The sequence below is a fragment of the Herpailurus yagouaroundi genome, unplaced genomic scaffold (genome assembly GCF_014898765.1).
Source record: "Herpailurus yagouaroundi ecotype Mexico unplaced genomic scaffold, PumYag 159, whole genome shotgun sequence".
NCBI lineage: Eukaryota > Metazoa > Chordata > Mammalia > Carnivora > Felidae > Herpailurus > Herpailurus yagouaroundi.
Window position 1 is genome coordinate 32,277,816 of NW_024412400.1, and position 20,345 is coordinate 32,298,160.

At 33.6% G+C, this 20,345-nt stretch overlaps 1 protein-coding gene across 3 annotated transcripts in view; it reads right to left on the minus strand.

Moving 5' to 3' along the window:
• Positions 1 to 20,345, minus strand: part of STAG1 (STAG1 cohesin complex component) — a 410,134-nt gene that overhangs the window by 83,301 nt on the left and 306,488 nt on the right. For all 3 annotated transcript variants that reach the window (XM_040480255.1, XM_040480256.1, XM_040480257.1), the window contains 4 exons: positions 19,980 to 20,087; positions 16,396 to 16,510; positions 8,562 to 8,679; positions 681 to 784 (listed from right to left, as the gene is read on the minus strand). In XM_040480255.1, the coding sequence (XP_040336189.1) occupies positions 681 to 784; positions 8,562 to 8,679; positions 16,396 to 16,510; positions 19,980 to 20,087 (445 nt within the window). The remainder of the gene's footprint in view (positions 1 to 680; positions 785 to 8,561; positions 8,680 to 16,395; positions 16,511 to 19,979; positions 20,088 to 20,345) is intronic.

A 20,345-nucleotide genomic window follows, 5' to 3' on the forward strand; every position in this document is an offset into this window, starting at 1 on the left:
TAACACGACATCAACTTTGTGGATGGGTGTGTGTGCATCATAATCCCAGGCAAGAAGGCAGCAGATTCCTGTTGCTTTTACCTGAAGCTTTAGCAGCTTTTCAAAAACAAATCCTTCAATTTGTTTTTTTATCTCTGGTGAACTTCCAGAGCTCTTTGATAAGTTTTTTTAACAAATTTTGCAGTTTCATTTTTTCTTTTTTTGTAGAGAGAAATTACCTACCTCTGCACACCACCAGAGCTGGTCTTTCCATCAATGACTATCTCAATTCATCTTTATAACCAATAAAACTTGCATTATTAGCCCCATATTACAAATAAGAGAATTAACACACAAAGAAAATAATCAACTATCTGAAGATTAAATAGTTGCTAAATGGAAGAGTAAAGTTAGGCAGTTTGCTTTCAGAGCCTTTCTGCATTTTTAACAGATATGAATGTGAAAATTATTAAAGTACTAGAACAGAAGCAGGTACAGGTGCTTTGGGAACATGGAAGAAAAGAATCTATTTTTGAAACCTAAGTGCAGTAGACAGTATATAATGACAAAGCACCACAGCATGTATCCTTTACAGAAATTCCATGTTTTTATGCATACATATACCATCAAAATTTTCAAATATTTAAGACAGTTAATTACATTAAAAGTCTTTTGGTAGATTTCTCACTAATTTAACTTACTCTCTTGCCAGTACCCCTTCCCACTGGAGGATGTGCCTCAGCAGCTTGACGAATTGTACAAACCATTAGCTCTATAAGAGCACTCTCTTGACGGTCAGACATTGCTAAAGTGAAACAAAATGCATTAGTATGAGTAGACAGTTTTATAATAACCATGTATTAAAGAGAACACACAGTTATAAAAAACTGCAAACATATTCCATTACTGGTTATTTTAAAGACCGAAGTTAAGCTCGCTTATCCTAAGTCAAACATGAAAGAGAATTAGAAAGTAAAGAAAAAGAGGACACTGGTTTCTTCTAATACCCAGTCTAAGACCATATTTCTGAATTAGGCAATACCAAAATTTTACCATATTTCCTTCTCATCATTTAAAGCTCATACAATAAGATATCTTTTTCTAAATAAAAAGTGAGCTCTACATATTTTTAAAAAATAACAATAGATTTTGAATATCTTTCAAGTCACTATGTACACATTATGAATAATTTCTTAAATAATTACAAGTTATTACATAATAAGTGTTCCACAATTTAGTCAACCTTCTTCTACCTTTTACTCAAATTGTTTCCAAATTTTTGTCACTATAAACAATGCAGTAACAAATATCATTAACACACATATATTTATGTAACTGATACTTATGTTTCTGTAGAATAAAATCTGAGACAGGGTAATGGGTCAAAGGTTAAAATAAATATAAGGTTATTTATGGAAATTCAAACCTCCAACTGCAATGATGTTTGGTTCCTCATATCCCTAGCCAGCACTAAATGTCACAAATCCCTTTAATTTCTGCCAATTTGAAAAATGGTTATTTCGTTATTTTGCTTCTTCCTTTGTACTAATCAGTGAAATGTATTTTCTTGTTTTATTGGCTTAGAACTTTTTTCTGAGATTTTTATATTTATTCTTTGCCCATTTTTCTACTGCTATTCACCTTTCTTGAATTCCTGCGTATAAGGAGTAGTAACTTTGTCTTTTGAATGAGGCAAATATTTTCTCCTAGTTTGTCCTTTTGATGCCAGAATCTTCAGGGTATCTTTTGTTAGACTTTTTTTTTTTTTTTTTTACAGAAATTGTTAATTTTTACAAAGTTACATCTGTACTGTTTCATGGCTTCTGGCTTTTTTTTTTTATCTTTCTAGTTTTAATGAGATATAAGTGACATATAACACTGTACAAGTTGTACAGCATAATGATCTGACTTACATATATTGTGAAATTATCACAAAGTCAACGAACATCTATTATCTCATACAGATACAAAAAGGCTCCTGGGTTTCTTGCATTGCTTTCAAAGATCTCCTTGTCCTAGAGATTATTGGAATATATTTTCTTTAATTAAAAAAAAGTTTATTTTTGAGGGTAATAGCGGCCACGCCGGGGGGGGGGGGGGGGGGAGGGACGGACAGAGAGGGGGACACAGAATCCAAAGCAGGCTCCAGGCTCCGAGAGATTAGCACAGAACCTGAAGTGGGGCTTGAATGCGTGACCTGCAAGATCGTGACCTGAGTTGAGGTTAGATGCTCAACTGAGTGAGCCATCCAGGCGTCCCTAAAAATATATTTTCTAATTCATTTTCTTCTCTCTCTCTAGCTTTTATAAATTTATTCTGTCTGAAATTTATTTCTGCTGGTTGCATGAATATGGCCTATTTATTCCTACACCAGATGAACAGCCAATTATGCCTCCACCATTGTTAAGTAAACCAGCTTTCCCTGCATTTAAATGTCCCACTTAAACATTTAAAAAATGTTTTAGGCTCTCATATATGGTTAGATGATTTCTGGATTCTTTAGGTTCACTAATCTATTTGTCTATTTCTATTACAACGCCATCCTATTTTGATGATAGCTGCTTTATAATGTGTTACACCTTAATATATAACTTAATTCAACTAATCTGAACATTTAGTTGAACAAGATTCCCTTACCCAGGCCTTTTTCTAAATATTTTCTAATTTCTATAATTAAGCACTGAAAAAAAATTTTTTAATGTTTATTTTTTAGAGAGAAAGACAAGAGCATGAGTGGGGGAGGGGCAAAGAGAGGGAGAGAGACACAGAATCCGAAGCAGGCCCCAGGCTCTGAGCTATGAGCAGAGAGCCTGAAGCAGTGCTCTAACTGTGAACTGCGAGATCATGACCTGAGCTGAAGTTGGACACTTAACTGACTGAGCCACCCACACACTCCTAATTAAGCACTTATTATGAGTAAGGCACTGTTGTAAGTGATTTGTATGTTAACTTGTTTTATCTTCAACACAATTCCAAGAGATAGAACTAATATCTTCACACTTTACAGATAGGGAAAATGAGCCACAGAGTTAAGTAACTTTCAAAGTACTCAGGTAGTAGTGGAGTCAAGACATGGACTCAGGTAGTCTGATTCCTGGGTCTGTGCTCTTAAGCACTATCCTTTTAAACAAAAGAAAACATTTTATATGAAATCATTTTGCTTAGTTCCTCCTCTCATCTCATCTTGAAGAACTTGCAGAAACCCACTGGAATTCAAACTGGTATTTTATTTTATTTTCTTATTTGAGAGACACACACAGAGAGAGAGAGAGAGAGAGAGAGAGCGAGAGAGCATGAGTGGGGCAGAGGGAGAGAGAATCCCAAGTATGCTCCATGCTCAGTGTGGAGCCTGATGCGTGGTTTGACCCCATGACCCCAGGGTCATGACCGGAGGCAGAATCCAGAGTTGAGTGCTCAACTGACTGAGCCACTCAGGCACTTCTTGCATTGGTATTGAAAAAAAAAAATTATATACTACACGGAAAGAATGGACATTTTTGTAATATTTTCAGTCAGGTACATAGCATAGCTCTTTATTTTTGAGATCTTATCTAATGTCAAATTAACAAAATGCTGTGGTTTTCTTCACACTGATTTGGTACTTTTCTTATCGAATTCATTCCTATATATTTTTAAAGATAGAAATTTGACACTGATTTGAATAGCTTAATTCCATCTGTCTGCCTCTCTCCCCCTTACTCTGTATACTTATTTATGTTAAAGGCTAAAAGATACGGGGATTATAGAGACAGACTTAGGTATAAATTACAAGATATTAAGCTTTAGAAGTTATATTGATTATTAAAAAAATGGGCAATATCAATGAGAAGGAAAAGACATAATAAAATCCTGTCCTTTTTATTCTGTACTAAAATCATCCTGTATAATATGATGTATGGATATCTTAATGCAATCATTTTTTGGTTTTAACATTTTAATTGTCTTAGGAAAAACACATGAAGTTCAGCCTGTCTTAGGAAAGCCACATGAAATAGCTTCAGCTCTTCCATTTATACTCCTTGATCCAAATAAAAGGAAAAAAGCTTCCCACTCAATAAAACAACTAAGTTTCTATTTTTATGATTCTAGAATTTTATACTTTTTCACATTTGATAAAAGGAATGACGTTTGTCTATGAACTAAATGTATTTTCTTTTACTTATGAAGAAAATTTAGTTGTGTAGAAAATGAGGAGAGAGAACTTATCAAGTACGGAAACATTCCCCTACTCTGTATAAAAATCCTTAGTGTTGAAGAATAACCCAACCTTACAGTGTCCAATGACATTAATTTTGTTAGTTTATAATTTTGAATCATCTATTTAGACATGGTAAACTCAAAACAGTTAAAATTTAATTGAAATTCCCTTTGAGATATGACAGCCAAGCCAAATAATAAAATTTGAAAGCATAACAAGCCATAAGTCACAGACAAGAGCCAAACAGCCACAGTGAGGGTAAGAAATGGGTAGCTGTTTGCACTATGAATTAGCAGGTAACTATACAACTTTCTAAAGCTTCGGAAACCTCTTTGTACATTATCTCCATTTCCTCACTAATGTTTTATTCACATCACCTTGAACTGTGGCTTCTTTCCCTGACTACGACTGAAAAGAAATGCTTAAAAGTCACCAACAACCTAAATCACCACTAAAACTAATAATCTTTGCAGTTTTTCTTCTTCTCTGTAATATATGTTATTAACCCCAGGTCTCTTGAACATCCTCTTTACTGAGCTTCTATAGGGTATAATAATTTCTTACTACCTTTTTTATATAGCTTGCTAGAGGCTCTTAGTCTCTCTTGCCCTTCCACAATCTTTAAAACTCAGCCATGGGCTCTTTTTTTTTTTTTCTTTATAATTCATCTTCCTCTTCTATATTTTTATTATCATTTCCCATACAGACCATCACGGCAGTTTCCGAACTGGTCTTCTGCCTATTCCAAATGATGTTTGCAAATATCACTTTTCTTAAAATATGAATTGGATCATATCACTCCCATGTTTAAAATCTTTGCATGCCTATTACTTAGAATGAACTAAATAAATCTCCTTACAAGCTAAAATGTTCTACATTATCTGGCTTCTGCCTGTATCTCATCTTGTGCCATTGGTTCACTACACTCTAGCTACTGCAGCTCCTGCAACATAATATCATTCATGCTTCAGATCCTCTATAATTGCTATCTACCCTACCTAGGAGGCTCTCTTTTGACACTTCCCATGGCTAGCCTCCTCATCCTTCAGATTCTTTTTTTTTTTAATGTTTATTTGTGTGTGTGTGTGTGTGTGTGTGTATGTGTGTGTGTGTGTGTGTGTGTGTGTGTGTGTGTGTGTGAGAGAGAGAGAGAGAGAGAGAGAGAGAGAGAGAGAGAACATGAGCAGGGGAGGGGCAGAGAGAAAAGGAGACACAGAATCAATTCAAAGCAGGCTCCAGGCTCCAAGCTGTCAGCACAGAGCCCGATGTGGGGCTTGAACCCATGAACTGCGAGATCATGACCTAAGCGAAAGTCAGGTGCCTGACTGACTGAGCCACCCAGGCGCCCCCTCATCCTTCAGTTTCTTGACTCACAGGTGGCCTCCTCAGCGAATTCTTCCTTTAGGGATTCAGTCTAAAGATAGACCCCTCATAATATTATCATCCATCACACTTATTAACTCCTAAATTATTCTTTTACTTGGTTTTGATCTGCCTTCGTTAAGAGAATGTAAACTTCTTATGGGCAGTGAGCTGACCTCGCTCAGGAATTCACCCTGAGTGCTTAGTGTTACAGTTAGAATACAGAAGGTGGTTAATAAATATTTTAAAATTGTAAATAAATTAATGATTCCTGCTTTGAAGAATTCCATTTGCCCATATATACTTTATCCAGTACCTAGATACTAGAATTCTACTAGCAGAAATGACCACAGAAGATTATCTACACTAGATTTTTTGGGATTTTCTTTTTAACAGATGAAGAAGCAGAAAACCACATAAGTCAAATGACTTAGTTATGGTTTTGTTACCTGGCTACCTGTTACCCAGGCCCTCATATTATACTAAAAATTTATCCAGTAATTTGATTCTGCTAACACACACACACACACACACACACACACACACACATCAACAAAACACCACCACCACCATCACCACCAAAACTTGACCCTTAAAAACACCATGAGGCATTCTTTAGGATATGATGATTTAAACTGCTATTGTAAATCTTTAACAATGTGTCTGTTTCCCCAAATTTCAGTCCTCTGTCTCCAACTGTTAACTGAACTTTCATCCACTGTCATACTCCACCTACCTAAAACATAACTTAATTTCTAATCACTCTCAAAAATAAAGGTTACTAGTGGCATTTTGTTACCAGAAAATACAGCTAAATACTAGCAAAGAAGATTGCTTTGGATGCCATTCCATGCCTGAGCTAGTATGTGGTACAGCATGCATGTGAACAAATGTGTGAAAAAAGTGGAGTCATGATATAGATACAGTTTTGTGCTTGTTATTCATAATCTCTTCAGCCTTGCCTTCATATCCTAAAACTTTGGTTCACTTAAAAACTTTTTTCCCCATTTTATAACTCACTTTTCTAGCTAAAATCAAACTAAACAAACCTATGTCACGCCAAACCAAACTAACTTCTTGACTGAAGTTAAACCCAATGTCTTAACTAAACTTAAATCACAAAACATCTAAGAGTACGTAGTTATTTCAACAAGATAAATCCATGCAAAACACCTTGACAACTGACATAGTAATTACTATTTACTGACTGACATATCTTATTTAAATGAGTAAAAGGTTAAAAGTACCAAAGCATAGCACTTTGTCTATTCTTTCCGTAATTTATATTCCCCTGCCTCCCTTCTTCTCCTTGGAAATAATCTTATAGAGCATGGGATGACAAAAAGAAAAAACAACAAGTTCTAACCCACTCTGATAATACGCTGATTCTATGGAAACAGTCAAGGGTAAAAAAATGAATGGAACGTACTACTATATACTATGGCAGGCACTTTGCTCAAGTGTTGACTGGACTGTATTTTATTAGAGAAAATGGTAAGATTCACTAGAAACAGAATGCATAAAGTCAGTGAATGTAGCAGGAACCCGTGTAAGTAAAATAAAGAGAAAATTTTGGAGTAATGTTGAGAGTTTGACCTAGTGAAACTAGTTGGACCATCAATTTTGAAATAGGGCCATCTTCTTAACAAGGATATCCAGGGAGAAAAACACATGAGAATAAAGTAAATTATAAAGTAGGGTCAAATATACTATAAATACCTGCACCTTAAAAGAAGGTCTGGGAAAATTTGGGGAAGGATTTTTGTTACAGATTAAGAATGAGGTGTGAGGCAAATATTTGTTTAAACGAGGCAATGTGAGCCACTTTACTGGAGTGTATTTGTATATGATGTATACCTGTTGTTTCTCTCACTGAATTTGTTAAAGTCAGAGTAGATAATGCCAATTAGCATCACTGCTTAGAAAGAACACTAGGGGATGATCACTTTCCTAGTGGCCTGTTCAGGTAGTCTATTGCAGGAGATGGCTCATTTTATTCTTATATCCCAGAGGGCTGAACCACACAGAAAAAAAAAAAAAAAAAATAGGGGAAACCGAAGAGGAAATCAAAAGTATACTACCTTATTTAATCCTCACAAAACCCACATAAGATATGTAAAGAAAATAACCTCTGTATTATGAAGAAAAAGAAGCTAACAATCAGAAAAAAATGAGAATTCTAGTGACAAAAGGTAAGAGTTAAAAATCTGAATGTATTTCTTTTGATTCTGAAGTCCATGTTTGGTTCACCCCAAGTGTCACTTATATCAAAGTGTCCATATTCCAGGTCTGTTGTATGGATTAAGTAAAACAGCAGTTCTTTAAAGTATTATCATGGGTTAGTTTGAAAAACAAACCATTTGTAGGAAAAAGCATTTCTAGTTTTAAGGAGCTCATATTCATATAAGCTTTTAGAATTAGAATATAAATACTTTATTAAATATACATATCCATTTTGCTGTTCATATTAATTATGTAACATGTAGTAAGATACATACTTCAGAAATTTTCATATAACAATTATTTCTATTTCTTGAAACTAGGTAAATGACTTTTTATTTCCTGGTTTTAATATTTAAGAAAATATAACAAAAGGGGATGGCTCTGGTCTAATTAAATCCTTATGTGCCAAAGCCTTTTCCAAATTCACACATAAATACAGTAAAATTCTAGGGGCACATTTTTTTTTTTTAAATGAAGTACACCAGTATTTTGTGTCTTAAATCAGCATAAAGAAAACTTTTTTGAGTATTACACAACACATGGATTTTTAAAAACTGTGCAGCATGGTAGCAGTCTTAATCTAGAACGATGTTATAAACTCTAAAAACTATAGAGATGTTATAAACTTTATAAACTATAGAGACATTCTTACTTGTTACAGGAAACAAATTGTTCTCTTTGCAAAAAGACACACAGTGTGCTTACATATATTTAATTTTAAGAAGTGACCTATATAGGATGGTATGATTATTCATGAAAACCCAAACACCATGTAAATCAACTTGTCAAAATACTATACCTTCCTCTCCTTGAACAGGTTCTTCTAATAGCAACTCTGTCATACATTCCCAGTCTTTCAATAGTTCTTGAGAGCTCTCCCACAAACTGTCCACCAAGTAGGCTGCATGTTCATGTAACTAAAAATAACAAATCAACTGTGACTGAAGAACATTTAATGAAGAAACTACTAATAATATTTCAATTTGATAAACCATTTTCTTCATAATTGAAATGGCTTGGTCACAATATTTCCAAGAGCCACTTAGAAAACAATAAACATATTTGTATGTCATTGTAAATAATGGGGATGCAGTATGAAGACTTGATAATTTTTTTTTTTTTCCAGTAGTAAGGTTAAGGATCTATCTCCTAGTCCAACGGCATCATTTATAGATGAGGAAACTGAAAGTATAACTAGTTAACAGAATTCCTGAAATTATAAATTAGATCAAGGTCACTTTTCATTATTCTTGACTTGTTTCTAGAACTAGCTTTTTTTAAAAAAGGACATATATTCCTTTCTCCCAGGATTCCATTTGAAAATTTGGTGTCAGAATTACTTACTTTACATCTCTCATCTTGGTCAAGGTTAAAATGTTATGTTAAGCTCCTGTATTTCTTTTCTTTCGTATTGTAATTTCCATTTAACTCAATGCATTCCCATCTCACCCCAAACCAATTTTTTGCTGCTCGTTACTCTTGACAATCTTCTTTGGAATCTATGTTTCCACAGTAACAAACACTCTCATGTTCCTCATCAAACACTTCACAGTATACTCTCTACCACTTGTTAGTTATTACACCATGAAGAATATTACTCAAAAAGCTCCTCAGAGAATGTAAGCAGAGATGTTGGTGTTGTTCTGATTTCTGCTACTACAACTAACTTCTCCACACTTATTGTAAAAAAGTTCTTCCACCCTTGAGGCTCATGACATCCAGCGAAGCCCAAACTAGTTTCTTGTTAAAACTAATTTAATACATTGAGACCAATATTAAAAAAAAAAAAAAATAGAAAAGAGTATATAGCACATATAAAGTTTAAGTACTATTTCATACAATTCTTACTTCAGTTTTATGTGCTTGTACTAGTGAGAGACAATAGTTTTCACATCACGAATACTGGTCCCAAAATGTATAAAAGTGTCCTTTCTAGATGTACTGGTTGTTTGCTGATATACTGGCATAACTGAGAAGTGAGCTGGTTTTCATCCTCACTCCTAATTCTATCATTAATTCTTCTATGTGCATTTTGATGATATATTTAAAGTTCTGCTTCATTTGCACTCCTTAATTCTATATTTCATTTCCATCGTATTTCAAATCTTCCATTCCTCAAATGCCTCAGGAAAGCCACACATACATATGCACATGCATATGCACACACAGTTTTCCAATGATTTTCTCCAGAGTAGATAATACTTATTACTATCTCTGCTTAGAAAGAACACACGCAAAAGTTTACAGCAAGATACATTCAAACTTTCCAAATTTACATATCTTAGAAAACTATTCCTAGGCCATCAGTAACATCATTCCAAAAATGACAGGTACAAGTGGTGTACAACCTGGTTTCAAAAATGAAAATTAGCAGCAGAAAACAGAAAAATCAATCATTTTCAAGTTGTAGCTATTAAAACCTATGCTGGAATGGAGTTATTATTTAAGGGTACAGAGTTTCAGTTCAGGAAGATTTTTAAAAAGTTCTAGAGATGGATGGCATTGATAGTTGCACAGTCATGTAACTGTACTTAATGCCAATGAACTATACACTTCAAAATAGTTAAAATAATAGATTTTATTGTCTACTTCATCACAATTAACTCCTCCCCCATGTTCAATAAACTTGCTTTTATGCCTATGTGCATGTTACATATGTCTGTAAAACAGGTGTAAAAAAGATTCACAATTATATTTTTGGTGGATTAGACCTTCAATACATATAAAACCTCCTTTCTCTTAATATATTTGGTTCTCAATTCTGGCTTATCTTATATGATACTGTCTCCCCAGCCTTCTTTAAGCATTTGTTAATTATATCTAGCCTTTATTCAGCTTGTTTACTTCCTGTGTTGATTAATGTTTTAAAAACAATACTTTTCATTTTATTTCACCCTAAATGACAATCTGCCTTTTATAAAGCATGTTAATCCAATTATACATTTACTGAGAAAGTGATATTGGAAATTCTCCTGGCAACTGATTCCCTGTGCTCTACTGATGACATTTTCTTGTCTTATCTGTGCTTTTTTCAGTTTATTTTCTAACATCTATTTTCCATCACTAAGGTCGCTAACACATTTATTTACTTCTCTTCATTTAAGTTTACGTTACACTCCCACATTTTAAGAATAATTTTAGGTATTTGCCTTAAGTTTCACTATCATATATTTAGGTTTAGTTTTAGTTTTTTTCAGATTTATTTGCTCACCAATGTTACTGACATTTCTTATTTTCCTTTTAGTGTATTTGTTTTCTATTTTTCTAGAAAACATCCTCAAGTAATACTCTGTATATATGGTACATGGGTAGTAAACATTTTAACTGCCTGTCCTTAGATTAGTTCCTCTTTTCTATTCTCTCCATAGAACTCCTAACTAGATGATAAAACTTAATCTGTACTACCTGTCTTTTAATTTCCTTCTCACAATTCTTTTGTTCCATCTTCTGGAAAAACCCCATGGTTTAATCTATAGTCAATCTTTGACTAGGTTCATGTGGGCCATTTAATGAGCTGCTTCACCTCTAAATTTTGGAAATCATGTTTTTTAAGTTCTATGAACTCCCCTCCTCTTTCATAATAACCTCTTACATTCAGGGGAATTAATCAAAAATTTTCATCAGTATGTTGGGTTTTATGCTTGCTCAAGTTTCAGTGATTCTTGGTTGCTAGTTCATGTAATGTTAATACTTCAGATTCAAGAATACTGGTAGCTAGAATCCCTTTCTTAAGTCTGATTGCAAGGTCCTGGGTTCCTTGGTTGTACAGGGGAAGTGAAAAGAGAGAATCTAGAATCTATAATCGGGCAGCCTTTTCCCTCTAACCTGTAGGTATGCAATGTCTTTTGATGCCAAAGTTCCCTGTTCCTCCTGGTGGCTATAAATTATCTGGGGCATACATCAGCTCCTTGTTCTCAGACCAAGGTCCACATCCCAAATATACTTGTAAAGTGAAGAATAAGCTCAACTAAAGGCAGCCACTTAATTACTACCTATAGCTTAATCCTTTTACTAGCCTGTTCTGCTCTGACCTTTGCTTTATTTCAGATATCTACCAGGAAACCTCTAAAAATTTCCCTCTATTTTTGTGCCTTGTATGGGACTCCGGGTTATTTAACTCTAATAGAATTCATAATAACGTACTTTATAGCTTCCACAAATTCCTCACAGTTCTTTCATCTTGAGATATTCAGCATGAAGTTTTCAGGTGAATGAGTTGTTGGCACAATTCAAGGCTTTAAATAGTATAATTCTATTACCATTGGCATTTTAAAAAATGATTTCTCTATGCCTTGAACCACAGCATATTAAAACTTAGCTCAGGTATGTATGTTGTCATTGTTCCAGAAATTTTTTTGTATGTGATAGCCAATACTCTCAATGTAGTTGCTAACTTCTTTGACAACTTCCCTATCTTTTAGATTAGTTAAGATGGTGGCTTAGTAGAACCCTTCTGTTAACACCAGTAACCACTTCTTGCAAACTGAATGTGTATACTAGAAGGACATGACAATGTGTTGGCCCATTTTCTGATTATGAGTTTCAAATTCACCAATATTAGCAACAATAATTAGCATAACATGATCAGTCAGGAATTAGTTTGACATAATGTTTATGATACAGTCTCTCTATCTTGGGGCATCTGTGAAGACCACATAACTTGCTAGTTTCAAATCTCCTCAAGAATACCACGTAGGTCCATGTCTGATAAAAAAAAAATTCTAACATGGCCAGTAAAAGCTTGTAATCATCTTTCAGACACTTTATACCAAGGATCTATTGGTAGTGAAAGATAAAGCTATTGAAAGGAAGGTCTTGAAGCGTTCTCAGTGGCTATAAAAAATCCTGGGAATAAAAAGCATGTGGAGCACTAACAATGAAACAAAAATAAATTTTCTAAAAATAGTTTCTGGTATAATTTTATAAAAACAGCATGAAAATCAAGTATCTGGAAGCATACTTCAGGAAGCATTCTTCAGGAATTAGATTTAAAAAACAGTAACTCTATAAAGAGTCATTGTGTATCAAAATAATTAAAATTACATTTAAATTTATTTATAAATTATATGTAACATATAAATTAAAATTATATATAAAATTATATCTATATCAAGGTGGATTTTACTCTTCTATATCTGAGTGTAATTTATTTCATAGGTTCTCCTTTAAACCTATATGTAAGACAAATTAATCTCATTTCCCTGGTGAGTAATTATAATTTTCTGGGTACATTCTGATTCATCTTTAATTGGCTTCAAAATTACTCATAATATTTTAACTGAAATTTTCTCTGCCTGCTGACTTTTCTGCCAAGTAGTTAAATACAATAAGGAGTTCACTGTATAATGGAACCTTATTTTGATTCTTTTTATGAAAAATCATTCACAGTGCAAATAATTATCCCAAGTTACTAAGCTTAAAATTCTAAATACTCTTATATGGGGTTTTATTCTCTGCTGAAATAGAGCCAGTTATTGTTGTATCTTGAATACATAAAAAAAAAAAGTTATCATTCATATACGATCATTCATGATCACTCTGTAGAGATTTCTTGGATACGTCAATAAACCTGTTAATTTTCTGTCTTAAATGACAGAATGATATAATTACAGAATGATATAATGACAGAATGATATAATTACAGAATGATATAATGACAGAATGATATAATTAACTTCATCATTTCATATGCTTAGAAGGAGGGTGACCATACTTCTGTATATTATCTAGCAATGTCTTAGGCTATGCTAGTTGCTGTGGAATAATTATTAATAACACTTCTGTCACTCTGAAAAGCCTCAGTTTCTATAGTAAGTTCTATGGTCACATTAGGAACCTGGACTTACCACATTCAAGTACTGATTGTCATACGTCTAAAATACACAAGGTATTTTATCATTGAAATCACTGAATGCTATAAAGGTTGTATTGGCTTTAAAATGTTACTTTCTGATACAAAAAGAAAAGAAAATTAACAACTAGTTTAGACCTATCTCTTAATCTCCATTATTTTACCTGTAATTCATGGAAGCTACTCCATGGACTATAAACTTTTAATTCAGTATTTTAGAATTCTATTACTAAAATGTCACTCTTGTCATCCAGTAAAAAAAAAAGGAAAGCAATAGCATAATCCTTCCAGTTAATCCTAGTTAATTGACTAGTTAACTCATCTATAAGTTAGACTCATTCTTTTTTAAAATTTTTTAAATGTTTATTTATTTTTAAGTGGGGGTCGAAGGGCAGAGAGAGAGGGGGACAAAGGATCTGAAGCAGGCTCTGCACTGACAGCAGAGTGCCCAATGCGGGGCTTGAACTCATGAACTGAACTGTGAGATCATGACCTGAAACAAAGTTGGACGCTAACTGACTGAGCCACCCAGGTGCCCCTAAGTTGGATTCATTCTATGTTAGGACTTCTAGGGTCTCTTGCAACTCCACTTTATATAAGTCTATTACTAAAATATTACTAACTAATGTGTTGTAGTAAAACAAAGAATAATTCAGAGTAGGACACCATCAGAATCCCACCCTAAGAGTATGGCTTTAACAAGCATCCGGCTCCAGGTGTACACTAGTTTTATAGGGCAAGAAGGAAGATTTTAACAAACAAGGTTTCTTATGAAACAGAGGAGGGCATAAAGAGCATATTATGATTATGAACCAACTAAAAAATAAATATGATTTGCAGTCGTTCTGCAACTGAAAAGAATGCCATAGAGGAGTGGGAAATATATTTTAATCTTCTTATAACATTTCAGTAAACAGCAACAAATATAGGAATACAGTAATGCCACCGGAAATTAGAACAGCAATATACATTATAAATTACTGCTTTAATTAAAAAAATGAAACTATAAAACTAAGTACTTACACCTTTTAAAATATCAAAAAGTCCTTGAGCTTTCAGAGATTTGAAAATTTTTCCTTCAATTAATAATCAAGACCAGTTAGTCCAAATTATCATATATTCCTTAAACTTTTCAACAAATGGTTTAAATAGTATTTGCATAGGGGTGCCTGTGTGGCTCAGTTGGTTAAGCGTTCAACTCCTGATTTTGGCTCAGGTCATGATCTCATAGTTCCTAAGACTGAGCCCTGAGTCGGGCTCTGCATTGACAATGCAGAGCCTGCTTGAGATTCTCTCTTTCCCCCAACCTATAAATAAATAAACATTAAAAAAAAATCATTTGCATATCTCATCCCTATCAATTTTTGAAACTATTGTTGTTACTAAAGTCAAATTTTCATACAGAACCTGATTTTCTGTAATACTTTTAATCATGCTCCTTTAAAACCTATATGGCTAAAGGTATAACTTGAAATGGCCTATCACAAGGGTGATATTTACTGAATATTTAGTGTTTTATCTTAAACCTTACAAGTATTTTGTATTTTACACCATTCTATATCTACACTTGCTTTGTTAAGAAAATGTTTTAAACCCTTACAACATAAAGTGTAGTCAGTCTCTGGACCAGAGGCATAAACAACATAAATATTCATCTAAAAATATTTAGAATATGCTACACCACATCCCAAAGCTACTGAATAGAACTGGTATGCTATTTAACAAGATCCCCATGTAATTTCTATATGTATTTAAAACACTATTCCAAAAACATCCTTTACTCGAATGTAACTCTCCAGACGTTTTGTTTCTTTATTCATTTTCTGTTCATTCCAATTTGCTTAAAAAATATCAGTAACTCTTCTGCCCTGTTTTGCCCTAACTCCACTCATTCCATTGACACAGTTCCTAATTCTCTCTGATCTCAATTTTCATATAAGCTGCCTGTTTGTCTATTTCTCATTCCTACAGTTTCTTCAGTACTTTCAAATTTGAATAAGAATCTTTGAAGTATCTTACCTTCCTGGACATTCGACACAAACCAAAAATATTTTTCCAAGTAAAATTCAGGGTCCAAGATTTCTAGATTTTCTCCATTTTAATTCTGTTCCCACTCATTTCTAAGACAAGTAGTTTATTCATTCAGGGACTCTCTTTAGGTTTAGTTTACCATTCCCTCAGTGTCATACTAGCAGTAGGAAATATAGTTCTAATACCAAAGAGCATTTTAGTGGGCAAACCAAAGTTCACTTGTGGAAGCAGATTCTGATTGACACTACATTATGAATGTTAATTACAAAATTATTTAAGGATAACTGACATCAAAATGTCACATGGAAATACTGCTAATGGAGATTATAATCTTTCAATTAAAACGTTTAAATTCATATTTTTATTTGTCTTTAAAAAATGTAATTTTCAAACAAGTTAGAACTAATTTACAACCTGACAATTTTCACAGGTTCTTTATATAATTTAAAAGCTACAGGCAGAAATTCAAGAAAAACAAAGAGGAACAACAAACAGGTATGCAGTACTATATTATAAAAGTTTAAAAAACTGTTAGCCTCTATTCAGTGTTGACCCACACCTACATATGTACTCCTACAAAAGGCAGAATAGAGATTCTATAATCAGGAAATCCATGCAGGCAATTCTGTAAGAAACAGGCTTATTTTCATAGGATTGAAAAACAGCAATTAATTGCAATGAATTAAAAGACAATTTTATTTAACATTTAATCTAATACAAAAATAAAACAAAGAGCTATGTTAAAATTTACCTCACTTTCAAGAAAGAAAAGAACCAGCATTCTAATGAGGTTCCCATTTGGACTATTCCTTCCCCTCCTCTTTGCTAATGCTTCTTCTGCTTGTGGATCATGTCTGCTAAACAGCCTAGAAATAAGTAACAAAACAAGAGTGTTACAAACCTGCATAGATATGCATTTTAGTCTTTTCCTTCACTGTGCAAATTATTTCAGTGTTAAAAAAACAAACTATCAGAGATCAGGTTATTGATTTATTTCAAACCATGTAACTGATATTTTTATAGGCTAAAAAATGGTTAGATCTAAAGAATTTTGTACAATTCAATCATATATACACTGTAAAAGGAAGCTTTTTAACTTACCAGTATTCAAGTATTTATGAAAAATATAAACTGTTTTATCCTATAAGATACTAGAATATATAATTTTAAATAGTCCTATTTTCTTAAATATTAATTTGAGTCAAGTTATTAAAGAATGTAACCAAATGTTCTATCAACAATTATAAAAATTCATACTTGTAACAATTGTTTCTAGCATTCTTTTCAGCTCATTACCTAAAAACAGTACTAACTACAAAATAAAATGACATAAACTGGAAATTTTAAAAAATATCACTTAGTGACAAAACTTCTAAAATATGATGAAGATGGGGCGCCTGGGTGGTGCAGTCGGTTAAGCGTCCGACTTTAGCCAGGTCACGATCTCGCGGTCCGTGAGTTCGAGCCCCGCGTCGGGCTCTGGGCTGATGGCTCAGAGCCTGGAGCCTGTTTCCGATTCTGTGTCTCCCTCTCTGCCCCTCCCCCGTTCATGCTCTGTCTCTCTCTCTGTCCCAAAAATAAATAAATGTTGAAAAAAAATTTTTTTTAAAATAAAATATGATGAAGATATGACTTGAAATTTTTCATTGGCTAATAAGATTTATTCTAAAAAAAACCTTAAGGACTGCTATAGGTGCCTTATTCCCTGGCATTGCTCTAGCTAAATGGGATATAACAGTGAACAAAGACAAACTTCCTATTCTCACTGAGCTCTCACTCTAATGGATAGAAATAAATAGTAGGTAAATATATGCTATCTCAGGTGTTATAAGGAAAAACAAAACAGTAGAAATAGTGATATAGTATATGATGGTTTAATTATGGAAAGTACAGTGGGCCTTTCAGATGAGAGGCTAAATAACTGAATAAAGAGAATAATTTCATATAACATAAAAATAAACCAATCTCAAGCAGAAAATGAGTACAGAATAACATAAAAATAAACCAATCTCAAGCAGAAAATGAGTACAGAGAAATTGAGTTTTGGGGGAGAAGGGAAGGGGAAGCTATATGGCAGGGGGAAAAGATTAGAGCATTACTTTGAAGCTACATCAGCATAGCTATCAGACTGGTTTAAGAGAAAGTTCTGTTTGCTTGGGTGGCTTTCAGAGGAAAGAATAAATGGGAAAAAAATGAGGGTCCTTTATAACTAAAATGTACAAAATTAGATAATTATATCAGGTACTGAGGAATTAACCTAATTTTTCTAAAACTATAGACTTTTGATGACATTAAAGTACTCATTTCAGATATGTTTTACTAATTTATGGATGTATGGTTAACCTTGTGTATAAGCTTATAAACTAAGCTGCTAAACAGACTAAATGTGTATGTGCATGCATGCATATTTTCTTCTAAACTTAATCATAGAACTCCTGGGGCTATTCTACAGCTTACTTGTTAAGATTTTAAAGATCACAATATTAAATGATGGGAGAATGCTCAAAGACATCATTAAGAATCAAAAGTTCTCAAACTGTATCTCAAGGGCAAGGGCATAGAACAAGCTTATTGAGTGAACCTTCCATTTGAATAGGAATTGGCTTCATTTTCACAAAGAAATAAGAAATAACAAAGGCTTATTACACTTGTGGCTTTTAATGTAGAACATTCCAATTTTAAACTTTTTAGCAAGTATTTCAAACTTAGCAAAATACAATGTAGATAAAATAAGATATATCAAAGGGTCTTTCTGACACAAGTGCTGCCAGTTTATGGCCTCTATTCTGTAGAGAACCAACCAACCTCTATAATCTATTTTTTCACAGAAACTATAATAGCAATAAATTCTAAAAACACAAAGCTTTTTGAAAAGTAAAGTAGAGAACAGACGCTAATGAGAATATAACAGTCCTGGAAAAGGAAGAAAAGTTAAGACTATAGTACACCCTTGATATTTGTGACAGACAACACCTCAAGATAAATATGGAAAGAGAACGGTTCTATTAGCCATAGATGTCACAGTCAGTGGCAAATTCAATATATTACTTTAAAAAAAGTCATGCTTGAAAAATCTGGACATTCTTCCTTACTTTCATTACCAGCATGTACTAGTAGCCAACTTCTGTCTTAAAGAAAGATTTTTCACACAGAAATAACTTTTCCCACTTTGAGAGGTACCAGTGAGTACACAACAGTTTGTTGCTGCAGCACTGAGATGCAGATGCTGAATGGAGGGCTAGGCCTGCTCATTATGAAAGTTAATCACCCATGCACAACAGATGCCTGGTGCATGATTTATATCTGTGCTTAGCATAGTCACAAATTACTACATGTAGTAGACTTTTGGGGTTCACCTGCCAATGATCAAAGTCACTAAGTTAAATCTATAAACGAAAAAACAAAAACAAAGTAAAACACAGCCCCCTCCCAAATATGTTTATACTTTAAGAATGATTTACTAATAAATTATAGAACATACAGTAAGCCACCATCAAAATGTACTGCATAAGAACAATTATACTCATGGGGCGCCTGGGTGGCGCAGTCGGTTAAGCGTCTGACTTCAGCCAGGTCACGATCTCGCGGTCCGTGAGTTCGAGCCCCACGTCAGGCTCTGGGCTGATGGCTCAGAGCCTGGAGCCTGTTTCCGATTCTGTGTCTCCCTCTCTCTCTGCCCCTCCCCCGTTCATGCTCTGTCTCTCTCTGTCCCAAAAAGTAAATAAATGTTGAAAAAAAAAAAAATTAAAAAAAAAAAAAAGAACAATTATACTCATAAAATCTCATTAGCTCAAGCCTTTTCAGTAATAAGATAAAAGTTTTGCTTTTTAATTAAACCGCAACTGTATAGCTTTCAGAATCACTATAAATTACTGGTCAAAATAATCTTCACCCCCATAGAAAGAGTCAAAAAAAACATGAAAAGTTGGAAGGCATTTTGAAGGTGATTTTAGATTACAAATGTTGAGAAGGTGATGAGAACTAAGAATTTAAGAGAGGGGGGAAAAAAAACCCTGGTGAAATGAAATATAAATTATAAACTTCATGTGGAGCTTTTATAAACTTCATGCACTTCCCCAATCTCCACTCACACCTCTAGCTGAGAACCATCCTTTTAGATTTCAGGGAAAAGGAGTATGTCACAAGGGACATCAGTCTTATGCGGATCTGATTCGTGATATGCACATAAGGTTGTAAGAAAATTATAGTCCCCAGAATTTGAAGTGGCCACTTGTAGCACTGTTTTTAGTCACTATTACTTTCTTCCACTAACTCTAAAACAACAACAAAACAAAATGCAAAATTAGAAACTGTTTTCAAAGATCATTAACTCACTTTTTGTGAAGGAATTCTCCAGCTGCCACAGCAACAGGGCGATGTGCTGAGTACACCAAGTGGTAAACATTTTCACAGTCTTCATTGGAAAGAGCTTCTTCACTTCCACTGAAAAATTCAGAAAGCAACATCTGAGCCAAAATAAATGTTTACTTTCAGTTCTATCTCTATTTAAATTTTGTAAAGTTCATAAAAGCTCAAGGCATACTGACTTTATTTTTGTCTCTTTTAATCTTACTTTGAAAGTATATTTCTCTTTCATTATAAAATATACCTAATCATCATTATGTAAAATTCAGAAAATACAGATAAAATAAGAAAATAAAACGTCCACGTTTCTTTCCACACATAGACACCCATGGTACG